Genomic DNA, 11,908 nt, shown 5'->3' with positions numbered 1-11,908 from the left:
GACCACTGCCAATCATTTTGAAGCTTGATTCATAAAGGTTATGGTCAGTCCACTGAACACAGCAAACTGCATTCAGAAGTTTCAGTTTGTCATTTATAGAGACAGCTACATGAAGAAATATTTACTTTTGTATTTGAAGTAATGTTAACTTATGCATTTATACCTATTTTTTCTTTGGATCCCCCTGCAAGTAGGTTGATATTTTCTCCTGGTAATAATTCTTGTTGTTCAGTGCATTCAGTAAGTTGTCCAGACTCAAAGCTGCTCAAAGATCTGCAATTCAATGTTTATAGTTTTATTCTCACATTTCTTACTTCATTCCAGTTGCTAAATATCTTACACAGCAAAAAAGAAAGACTCAAGCATAACTCAAAACCCTACAGAACACTCATGAGTAATTCTAAGCAAAAATCCTAATTTTCACATAGATCAATAAAGGCAATAGTACTGTACCAAATGGATAAATTCATTATCAAAGTGAAAGGAAAAAAAAAAAATCTCTCCAGCTACGAAGCTTTTCATATTATCATCACATAATATATAATACTCTTCCACCATAGTCAGGAAGAAAAAAGTTGACTTTGGAAGAGTTTAAAAACAAACAAAGCAAGCCCCAAAACTTCCCCCCCCCCCATGCACAGAAAAGTAGGTTTTGGGGCAGAGTTTCATGAGGCCATGGTTTCAACTCTTCAGTTTACGTGAAACCAAAATTCCAGAAATACTGGAATATTGTGCAGGTCATAGATTATAAAAATTTATATCGCTTAACAGCCTGAAGCAACAAATTTAACTTTTTTTTCCCCTCCATTGTTCTATATTAGGAAACAATTTGTGCATTATAGACTTTTACAGAAGTACACAAGAAAAGGCACTGAAAGGTTAAGAGGCTTGATGGCTCAGAATACAGAAGACTCCAAGGTTCAATATTCTTGTTACTATCCACTGAAGAAGTAATTATCTAAGTATCTGCATTAGAAAAGAAAAAAAAAAATACGTTCAGCATGTGAAAACTCCCCTTTCTGCTGAATTATTTCGATCCTCATTACTACAGTGAGTCTCTTCTCAGCCTGCTCAGGAGCAGAAGAGTCAAGAGTGCTGTGCATCCTCAGGAGCTCTTTACAGGATTTTTCTGATGGTATAGTATCTTACCTCCAGTAATTATCTGGATGAAAACTAACTCAAACCAGCCAAAACAACCAGACCTCTGCAACAGTACAGCAAGCACTCATGATGTTTATCAGAAGTACAGTGGGTTTAGTTTACAAAAACACGACCATTCAGAAATGACACATTTTCACATCCATGACAAGGACTCACTCTCCTAATGGATTAACTGCACACTCTGAGTTACTGCAGTTAAGTAAAAGGATCACCACTTTCTCTGACAGAAGTAGTCACCTTTTCAGACCTGCAAGATCTTATTTCAAAGCTTCCTTCTTATTTCAAAGCTTCCTTCTATGCTTTTATTTTCAAGTCAAAAAATTTCAGCCAAAAGGATTTTACGATGTTTACTGCAATAGTACAGGGATGGAAAGTAATCAAGTTGTCAAATGAAACAGAAAGGACTCTTAAACCTTGAAGGACTATTTCAATGTCACAAATACGTTTTCATGAACTAGACAAATATCAAGGGTTAGGAAATAAATGCACAAACTACAATTCTAAATTCCATTTAAAAAAAAATAATAATTTAAGCAGCCAAGACCACCTCCTTAATACACTTTTCACATTAATGAATTAAAATATTTAAGAACTGTATCACTGACAGGCATGTTATTTTTTACTATTATTTAAGTTGTGTGAAAAGATGCATCTTCTGCCAATAGAAGTAGAATAAATTTGCTATCTTTTACTTTCAATGAGAAGATGTTTTTCTTGAATACTAAGAAACCTCAGCAGTCAGAAAGCCACAGTAACTATTTAGAATGATGTTACCTCTTTACTTATCTGTATGGCTAGGAAATATCATGGCCAAGTCTTCCCCCTCCCAAGAACACAACTTTCTTCTTATCACACCTCTACTTCAATGACATCCAGTTTCTAAAATCCATGAAAACTTTAATATTTCAGTTCTAAGACACTGAACTCTAAGGTACTGTTGAATAAATTAATTATATCTTTACTTCATGTAGTTAAAATCTGCTTTCAGATTGATTGAGGTATTACTATTGCTTTTCTTCAAGTCATGGACCATATTTTGCCACTCCTGAACAGCAGACCAGTCAGCAATGGAAATGTAACATTCACATGCCTTGTTACCCAAGTAGTTTATAACTTCAGGTGAAGAGTCACTTGGCTTAGTCAGAACAGTTTTTCTAGTTTCTCCTGGGAAACAAAAAAATAGTATGTATACTTAAATATACATTTATGCTTCTATATTTTTAAATAGCAATTCTATTACTCAAATGTAATTTCTATGTCTTTTGTCAAGAAAAACACTTAATTTAAAAAAATCAAATAGTTACACAACATTTACAGTATTCTTCTTCCACTTATACTTTTTTTTTAATAGAACATTTTCAAAGGAGGTTTTGGAAAAATTTAGTCCATATCTGTAAAGAAGCATCAAGACAGGAAAACAGAGGAACTAAATTAGGAACAAAGGAGGTCCCTTTTCAAAGATGAAACAGAATACTGAAACAAAGTCTCAGTAGTTAAAAATCTCTGAGTAACTAGTGCATTTATGATACAATTATGTCATAAATACTAAGCCTTAAGTCATGATGATCTAAAATAATGTAGAATTAAATTAGTAAGTTACAAAACATTTTACCTATTATTTTTAGTTTCATTCAGCTAGACCTCAGTACTGCAAACCCTCATACCTACACATAATATTGGTTTCAATGGCATTAAGCGGTTCAGTTTAACTGCAGACAGAAACAGGTTTTCAGATTTAAGAATTGGACAGTATCATTACCATGGCTATATCACTGAATGTTCTGATTTTATGTACATACAGTTATAAAATTGTATTTCTCTTAAAAAGAAAACAATAAATACTGACCATTCAAGGAATGCTTTGGGCTGGCATTATTCACACTGTTTGAATTGGCCAACTTCAGAACAGTTTTGTCAAAGCCTGTTATGCAGCAATCCACTCCTGTCATGGAGCACAGGTGCTCCTGGTATTCCGCAGTTGCTTTTTCAAACCTTAAATGGTTTAATATCTTAGTCAGCATTTTACAGAAGCAGTTTTCTTTTTTGGTAAATAGACTATATTTTAAACATTTCTTTACCACAATACTCAAAAAGTTCACGTGTCACCTTCAGCAAAAGAAAGGGGTTAACATAGAATACAAGTTTACCAGCTGAATTTCCAGGTTATAACAGTGTAAAAGCTTTTCCATTCAGGTTTTAATGCCAACTTTAAACCAAGTACAGATTGAAGGAGATAAATGAGTTTTATATTTGACTGTCACACTTTTTACCTGAATGAGTAAAGCCAAATACTGATTAACTACATATCATTTAGTAGAGGATTGTAAAACCGGGTCTAGGGCAACAATTCACACCTTAAACTTGATGTTTCTGAGAAACTTCTGCGTATTACAAAGCTGCACATTATTTTAAGAAATCTTACAAAAATGGGAAAAAGACAGTTATAAATATAAAAACATCATTTTTTTGTTTTGTTTGGGGTTTTTTACATGGCAGGTAAATAATGAAAGGTATCCCTTTTTTATTTCATATAGAAGAAAGGATGCATTCCTTTAAGGGGATGAAAACACCAAAATGAAGGCATACCCTATCTGGAACATTGACCCACTTATTTGTATCTGCAGCCAAAGATTCTACTTCAATAGACGTAGAAGCCACTTTTTCAAAGCTGAACTAAAACTGCAAAGCATCTCCCTCGGAGTCCCTCTCTTGGCAAACTGTGGCAGGTAATCAGATCACGCCGTTGGTCAGAAACTTCATTAGAAAATATTTAAATTAATAATATTTTGCAATGGAAAATTAAATACAATATGAAAATAGTATCGCTGTGTATGAAAAACTAAGAAAAAACACCTTAGGTACATCATTTATATTTAAACCCTGGTAATTTAGTTAAAACTAAAAGTTAAAATATCTAAAAATGCTGGATGCATTAGGTATCTCTGAAAGACACAATGACTTTAACTGACATGGAAATTAGATCAGTAGCCTTGATTCACGCCACAGTTTAAAAGATTCAGAAGCAGAACTATGCATAAGAAGGAAAATGTGTCCAAGTTATCTGAGAAAACTTACCGCCCTTCTGCTTGTTGAGCTACAGAATTGATCCAGGCAAGGCTCTTCCCAACTACAGCAGAAGACCAGACAGCGATACCCTGAATAGCTTCAGGACAGTGAAGCTCACATAATGCTTCAACCAGCATCATAATTGTCACTTCCAATTCATTTCCCTAAAACCAAACCAAAAGCTTTATTTAACAAATCTCACATAAAATAAGAGCTATAGACATGGTTAAATACTTGGAAATAGTAAAGCAGTATTTCATTATACACATCTACAAATGAAGTGCTCTGCATGTCCATCCATTACACTGTCCATGCATTACATTTCGGAAAAGCAGGGGAGCTAAGGGAAGAGTATATGCTGTGAATCCACAGCCTGAATGTCAACAGTTAGCAATCACTATGTGATGGTCTATACCTATACAAGCATGAGAATTCATAAAGAAGCAGGAAGTAATAAATATCTATCAAACCTCCTTTGTTAAAATATTTAAGCAAATCAAGTCATGTACTGAAGAAACTATTCAACCTTTTTAAAAAGGCTTAACCTTTGGGTTAAGGCTTAACCACTTCATCCACCCATCCCACCACCCTGCACTTACCTGCTAGTTACCTATAGAGGAAGGATACCCTCATGACACATCCCTCTCCTGCTCCTACCCACAAGTAAGCAAAGACCTTTCATAAGGTTTAAGCAGAATCTTCTGCTTAAAAAGAAATTGCTCAATTCAAACTGTGAACAAACTATAGCATTCATTTACGTATAGTGTTTGGCCACATGCATACAGAACACCCTAAACTCCAAACCAACAGTATCACTTAACCACAAAAGTCTGTCAATACAGAAGTATGAGTTTAAAATGTGGCTTTAAAAACACAATCTTTTACAAACCAGTTGGTTTAATAGCTAGCGATTGCCTTAGCTTAGTTCTTGTAGAATATTGTGGGAATATCTTTGCAGTAGTCTACAGAGTTTGAAAAGAGAGTACCTGAGAGATACTATTATTAGTTTTCATTTCTGTGAGTAAATCAAAACCATGCCTGACTGTCACAGCAGGCTGGCCAGCCAGCAATCCAACTCTCATGATGGAAAGTCTAATCCGTGTTAGCCAATCTTGGCATGTCTGACGATTAGTATAAAAGAATGTCCTGATAACCTTTAAAGACAGAAAAGATAAGTTTTACAATACCGCTCTCCTGTATGAATCAAAATAGTTACATTAAGTACTTAATATTTATAACAATCAAGGTCAGGACAGGTTTCTTTTCTCCAGTTGAGTTTTCAGTTGAGAGATGAAGAAACGGGGTAAAATTCTGCATCTTTAATTTTATTAATGCAAGATGGTCTGAAATCACACATAGCACGCAACTGGCCAGACATACTGGCAAGCTAAAAATCTTGACATGAACTGACTATAAATTATATATTACTGTCATGTCAAAGTCTGGTAATTAAACAGCTTATTTCAACAGTGAAGAATGTTTTGCAGTTAGAACTACACAAAAGGGTATGTTGTTTATAAATAATTATTATATTCCTCAAAAAGCAATTTAAAGCCTCAAGTAATTGTGTTACTTTATAACGGGATTGCTGACAACCTACAAAGAAGTGACTGCTACAAATTAGAGGTACTACAGACTTGCTTGATTTGTACCACTATACATGTTTTCACATGTTCTCTAGGAACAAGCCAAAGTCAAAGCCAGACAAATTAAGAGTCTCAAACTTTGTTTGAGAAGTTCTTCTGAAGTTCCACGATTAAGACCTGAACAACCCTGAAAACATGTTCATTCAATAGGCTGTTTCAAGTAACATCAGCACTGTAAGACAGACAAACCTTGGGTGGAGAGGTGAGGGCATTGGCACATCCTTCATAAGCATTGTACATCAATTTTTCCAAGTTCTCCAGATACTGCAGAAGGAGAACAAGCCTAAGCTGGTTGCTACTGTGTCCTTCATCATTGTCTGCAGTAGTCCATTGGCTAACATCTTGGTCAGGGTTTAATGTATGGGCTGCAAGACTCCTAATAATACCTATACATTTTACCAAAACATGGGAAAAAAAGTTAACAGACAGTATTTTGTTTAAATGTGTCAAGGGATAGCAATGCTAAAGTAAAATCTCTCAAAAGTTAACAGTAATTATGCAACTGCTCTTCTGCCATTGCATTTCTTGATGTGTCTGACAAAAACCATGCTAAAAATCTATATCACTGAAAAATAAAGCCATTGTGCTTCTTGCCTTGGACATGAAGTTCTTAGCTGCACAATCTTACAAAAAAAAAAATCCCATGAAAATAAACTATTTTTTTTTTACATTACCTTCAATTGTTTGAAATGTATCTTGGGCTCTACCCAGAGGAGTTCGTAACTTCGAAAGAACGGTAAACTGAGCTGCTTCCCAAACAGCCCATTGCCACAGGACTGCATCAGTCTTCAACAGATTACGAGGGATGGTTGGCTGATCTCTCTTATCTAGTCTTTGACAGCTATAGAATAATCTTTCTAACCAATTATCCTTCCTGAAAGAAAACATCAGTACATTAACACAGTTCATGTGTTAACGAGTTTATATTGTACACACTTCAGCTCCCTATTGTCTCAAACAAATCTCTCATAGGATTATTTCCAAGCAGCAACATACATAGGCAAATATGCAAAAAGGTGTGTATTTGAAGATTTTATAAATAGAGAAGTGTAAAAAAAATTATTGAAGGTAAAGCAATGTAAAGATAATTACAAATTTGAAACTAAATATAGCTTGGAATTGTTTACTATAAATTCAACATCCATGAATTTCAGTTTTAAAAGTTCTTACCCAGTTCGGTGAGAGTTTCCATACAAAATAAAGCTAATGACATCAGAGAAATCCTGTGGGTGGAATGTGTTACTTGGAGCTTTGCTCATATGACTTCTTATAGCCAAAGAAATTTCTTGTATTTCTGTGTGGGTGCGGTTACTGCAGGAAGAGGGGGGGAAAAAACCAACCCATGCTATAATGTACTTGAATAAATCAAAAAAGTTGTGCAAAAAAGTTACACACACACACGTATATTTATGCACAATGACTGGAAATAAGTATACTCTCTGGTATTAAGACAAAGTGCTTTAAGACGTCAGGTCTTTGAGACAAGTTGCAGGACATAGTATTGCTGAAGCTCTGGATAACATGGACCTTAAAAGTATTCATATTTGCTGCAAGAAGTGCTGCATAGTTTATGAAATTTGTTAATTACTTTGTGTACTACCGACTGTTCTTAAACCTGTAACAAAGTAGAAGAGATAGCAAGACACTTCCATGCTTTTTGATCTGAAATTAAGACAGTATGATGACATTCGACTGGCATTATTTTTCAGATAAATGTCATTGAAGAAAGAAAACTAAACCATTCTCTATATTGAAGTTAATCTGAACAACTTACCTCAACACGACATCTAAAGGAATTGACTTCAGAAGTTTTCCAAAAGTTTGTCTTACACGAGCACCACTATGTACTAGTTGAACACGACACACATCAACACACCTGCATCACCAAAAAGGAAAAAAAAGGTGATAACATTTCCATTAACAACATAATTCAAATAATATACAGAATTCTGTGCAAGTACCTTTGTAAAAGGTCATCTGGGAGGGAGGAAGACAGGGCATGGAGGCTACTACATGCTTGAAGACAAATGTTCACATCTTCCAGAAGGGCTGAATTAAGGAGTTGAAAGACAAAAAAAAAGTTATTCTTGCTAGAATTAGATCACTTATGCATTACTCTCGTTGTGGTAGAACATCTAAAGACATTTTTACAGCATAGCTGGTAGAAGGAGACACAGGCTTCAAGCAATACTTTTCTTTTGATTTCGTTGACTGGTTTTACTATAACAAGTAAATGCATAGTAAGAAAAAGTTACTTGTGCTACATGTTACTTACAGGCCTTTTCTGACGGCTGACATTAATCCTTCTATGGTCTCCATACATTGGCATTATACACAATATACTTCAGTAAGAAAATACTAAGGTAAAGTTAGTAACTCCTGGCCTTGGGAAGTTACTGCTCTTGCTAGTATTATGCTACTAAAAGCATTTGTTCCCATATTTCTATTTCCAGGTTTTGAAATCCAAAACAATACATCACATTATGGAATGGCTCCACTGCTTTTGATAAAATAAAATGCAGTCTTACAAGTAAGATTTGGCACATCACTGACATTTTTTGTAGATCAATTTCACAATCATGAATTATTATTTTAAGAAAATTAATTGTTTGCATAAGTAATAGGTAGGGAGCCATTTGAGAAAAATTATAGAAGGAGAGTAAGTTTTTGCGCAATACAAACCGGAAGCATCCCTAAAAGTAAATGAAGCAACAAGTACAGTTACAGCTATCAGTGGTATATGACAAGGTCACTTATGTACTTAATTATGCCACATAAAAGACAGTTAATAAGTAAAAATATGCGTATCTTACTGTTTGCTAAAAGTCCTTTACAAAACTTATGAAAAGATGGGAGAGAAAATAACGGTGCGTATGTTTCTGATTTTTTCATCAAACCAGCCACTTCCAAAGCCCACGTCATAAGTAGTTTCCTTCAAAAAACAGAAGTATTAGTCACTCTCTACAGTTACAGAAAGACATCTTTCAATATAACTTAAACTACTTCACATTACAGACGAGTATTATACCATAACTCCTATCTTTTAAACAACAGGTTTCATAACATTAAAAACGTCCCTAACTTTCACAGCATTTTGGTAATACAGGATTGTAACAATTGTAAAAGGGTACTTTCAGTGAGCAAAAATTTTTTTTTCAGTAAAATTTGATAGTTCTCCTTTTACTGTATAGAACTTACGATGGTTTCAATTTTTCTAGTTTTCATGCATAAAAATGAGCAACTACTTTTTCCACAGGTATTTCATTATTAATGTTTAAAAAAACCAACCCAAATATTTGACCGGCTAAATTTACCCCAGGTTTTACAGATGAAAGTTATCCTGGTTTCTGAATTAAGGCATTCTACTGGGGAAAAAAAAAGTCTCCCGATTAATAAGAAAATGTTAGTTACCTGGTATCTTGACTAAGGTTATCCTTCTTAAGCAGTAGCCCCAAAAGGTTTAGTATGATTGAGAAATGTTTTTTTGTTGCTGTGGTTACAGTACTTATAACTGCTCCGTCAAACAGAGAGGGAGAGGAAGAACTGAGGCTACTGGATATGAAATGGTCATGCCTGAAAAGGCAAGAAAAATCATAAAATATAAAACCACTCCAAGATTAGGGATACTTCCTTAAAGTATACAGGAGGGGGGAAAAACAACAACCCCCCCCAAACAAAAACCAACCAAAAAACCCAGCAGCAAAAGTTAGCGTACACCCACACAGTAACCACGTTATGTCAAAGCCCAAGTATTTTGGATCCCTGGCCTCAAAGAGCAAAGCTACAATTTTACATCAGTCCATGCAGCCCAGTAACCTGGTTTCAACTGTGGCGGGTATCAAATGCTTAGTGAAAAAATCACCAAAACCAAGAAATGTACAGAGTAACAGTTGAACTAATGTATTCCCTTACTTCGACAACATTTTGTAGTAATAAGGTCCAAAACGTGTTTAAATCTGTTGTTTACATTTCATTACCTCTCCTAGATCTCACAGTAAGCAAAATAGTAAACAATCTTTCCTTATTTACTTTCAGTAGAGTTCTCCCTCAGTTATCTCTATTCAAACACAAGACTTCTAATCTGCCTTTGAATAAAATGCAAAATTTTAAGCCAGGATATGCTTTCGTGGCTGAGATACAGACTCCCTGCAGTTAATGAACGTAAAAACTGATTAGGGAAGTTTGGACAAAAGCTTAATTGTAATAGCCTATTTAAATTCATCCCTCCAACAATACATTCTATTCAGATCAGTCCATCCTAGTGCTCTTAAAATACTGATGAATTATTAATCTTCATACCTGGAACAGTGTGAATATAATGTATAGAGTACTGCATACTGGACAGCAGGAAAATGAACTGCTATGTCACCATGAACAATCATCAGATTTTTACTCAGCAGTGCAAACACAGTCGGCGAAAGGGCCCACATCTACAAAACAATTGCAACATAAGCAAAGAAACATAATAAATAAGATCTATTTTTAAGTGTAGTTTCCACACCATTAATTATTGTGCTTTGCTTCTTCCCAAGGGAAATAATTTAACTCTTAATTTTCTGACCTTAATTGTAACTATTTTCTTTCCCCTTTTTAAACAACCTGTTAAAAGCAGTTTGTGTTTTTATTTGAAAAGATCTGGAAGAAGTGTTTTCACATGGCCGATACACTACCAGAGGACACACTAAAGCTGCTTTTATCTGTCTCGATTTTCAAAGAAGAATTACTATGATGATCTTAGAATCAATCCCTGAATAACACTGGTAAGATGCTCTTCCCTAGAAACTGCTTTTCATCATGCACCAACTAGAGATACAATCCACCCATTCTGTTTCCCCTAAGTTGTTTTAATACCAGAAGTTTTTCTATAACAAAGTTAGGAAACAAATATGATCATTTTAATTATACATATGTGCATTACTGATGAAATACATTATGGTATATTTTAAGTAAAAAAAAAAGTGGTTTTACACTTATTGCACAAACTTTATCTGTAGAGTTTTTACTCACCCCAATTAATGAGTTTTTAGCATTTCCAATAGTACTCAGAGCACTGAGGTCAAATATAACAACAAACTTTGCATTATCCACATTGAATATATGCTTCTTGAAAGAGTCATGCTGGATTTCAGAACAGGCCTCAGGAAGATGTAAACTATAGAGAAGACTATTTAGAGCACAGGTCATTTCTCCTAGAATCAACCTGTAAGCAGTTTCCAAAACAGGAATGTTCTTCAGGCTCAATACAGCTTGGTATACAGCATGGGCTGCTGCAACAACCTTGAGAATGTAAAATAATTACAGTAATAAGTGATTAGCATGAAATCAGAAAATATATTAATCACCAACGTAGAATTTAAAATTATGCTTCTTTATCTACGAATAGCCTAGTCTGATACACATACGTATCTTCAGTTTTCTGTAATTAAGTACTACTTACTTATAGAATCTATTAATTACTTTCTGGATCATCCACATAACACACTGAGTATGAAAGCCACATCAACTCAGGACTTCTCTATCTCATATGATGGAGAACTTACCCATTCCTTATCAAATCTAAATGCCAAAACCAAGAACTAGCTACATCTGCCTTTTCAGAAGTTTCATAGATACATAGTTAGATTAAAAAAAAAATATTTAAGATGAACAAAGTTTTACAGCTTAATAAATATATTGTACGAAATGCATGAAGGCTGTTGTAATACACCTGTAGAAGTCACTTACTCTTACCTCTTTCTCCTTATGGTAACGAAGAACAAGTAGTTTAGACTCTGGTATAAATAATTTCTCTACAAATGACGATGGTAGTTTTGTATTTATTTGTTCAACAATCTGGGGATAAAAAACAAAGTGATAAATATCTTTAATCTTTTCTAATAAAAATTAATACAGGTAGTTAATTAAAATACCATTTTTCTAGCTTGTAGACACTGTATCTAGGAAAAACAGCTTCAAAGCAATGCAAGTATTTTGTATTTACTTTCCCAAATTCACATTCAGAGAATTCATTATTTTCAGGCTTTAACAGCATAGCT

General features: G+C 34.4%; 1 protein-coding gene across 1 annotated transcript in view; it reads right to left on the bottom strand.

Moving 5' to 3' along the window:
* Positions 1-11,908, bottom strand: part of SMG1 (SMG1, nonsense mediated mRNA decay associated PI3K related kinase) — a 59,988-nt gene that overhangs the window by 29,367 nt on the left and 18,713 nt on the right. Inside the window, exons 11-25 of the mRNA XM_019472671.1 lie at positions 11,604-11,705; positions 10,881-11,150; positions 10,173-10,303; positions 9,285-9,446; positions 8,687-8,805; positions 7,835-7,922; positions 7,648-7,749; positions 7,044-7,184; positions 6,548-6,747; positions 6,063-6,259; positions 5,214-5,381; positions 4,237-4,391; positions 3,008-3,153; positions 2,124-2,325; positions 164-273 (exon numbers count right to left, since the gene is read on the bottom strand). Of these exons, the coding sequence (XP_019328216.1) occupies positions 164-273; positions 2,124-2,325; positions 3,008-3,153; positions 4,237-4,391; positions 5,214-5,381; positions 6,063-6,259; positions 6,548-6,747; positions 7,044-7,184; positions 7,648-7,749; positions 7,835-7,922; positions 8,687-8,805; positions 9,285-9,446; positions 10,173-10,303; positions 10,881-11,150; positions 11,604-11,705 (2,293 nt within the window). The remainder of the gene's footprint in view (positions 1-163; positions 274-2,123; positions 2,326-3,007; positions 3,154-4,236; positions 4,392-5,213; positions 5,382-6,062; positions 6,260-6,547; positions 6,748-7,043; positions 7,185-7,647; positions 7,750-7,834; positions 7,923-8,686; positions 8,806-9,284; positions 9,447-10,172; positions 10,304-10,880; positions 11,151-11,603; positions 11,706-11,908) is intronic.

This window comes from Aptenodytes forsteri, unplaced genomic scaffold (genome assembly GCF_000699145.1).
Source record: "Aptenodytes forsteri isolate BGI_AS27 unplaced genomic scaffold, ASM69914v1 Scaffold84, whole genome shotgun sequence".
NCBI classification, from domain to species: Eukaryota; Metazoa; Chordata; class Aves; order Sphenisciformes; family Spheniscidae; genus Aptenodytes; species Aptenodytes forsteri.
The sequence above is the reverse complement of the archived record's forward strand: the minus strand, read 5'-3'. Positions and strand labels throughout refer to the sequence as shown.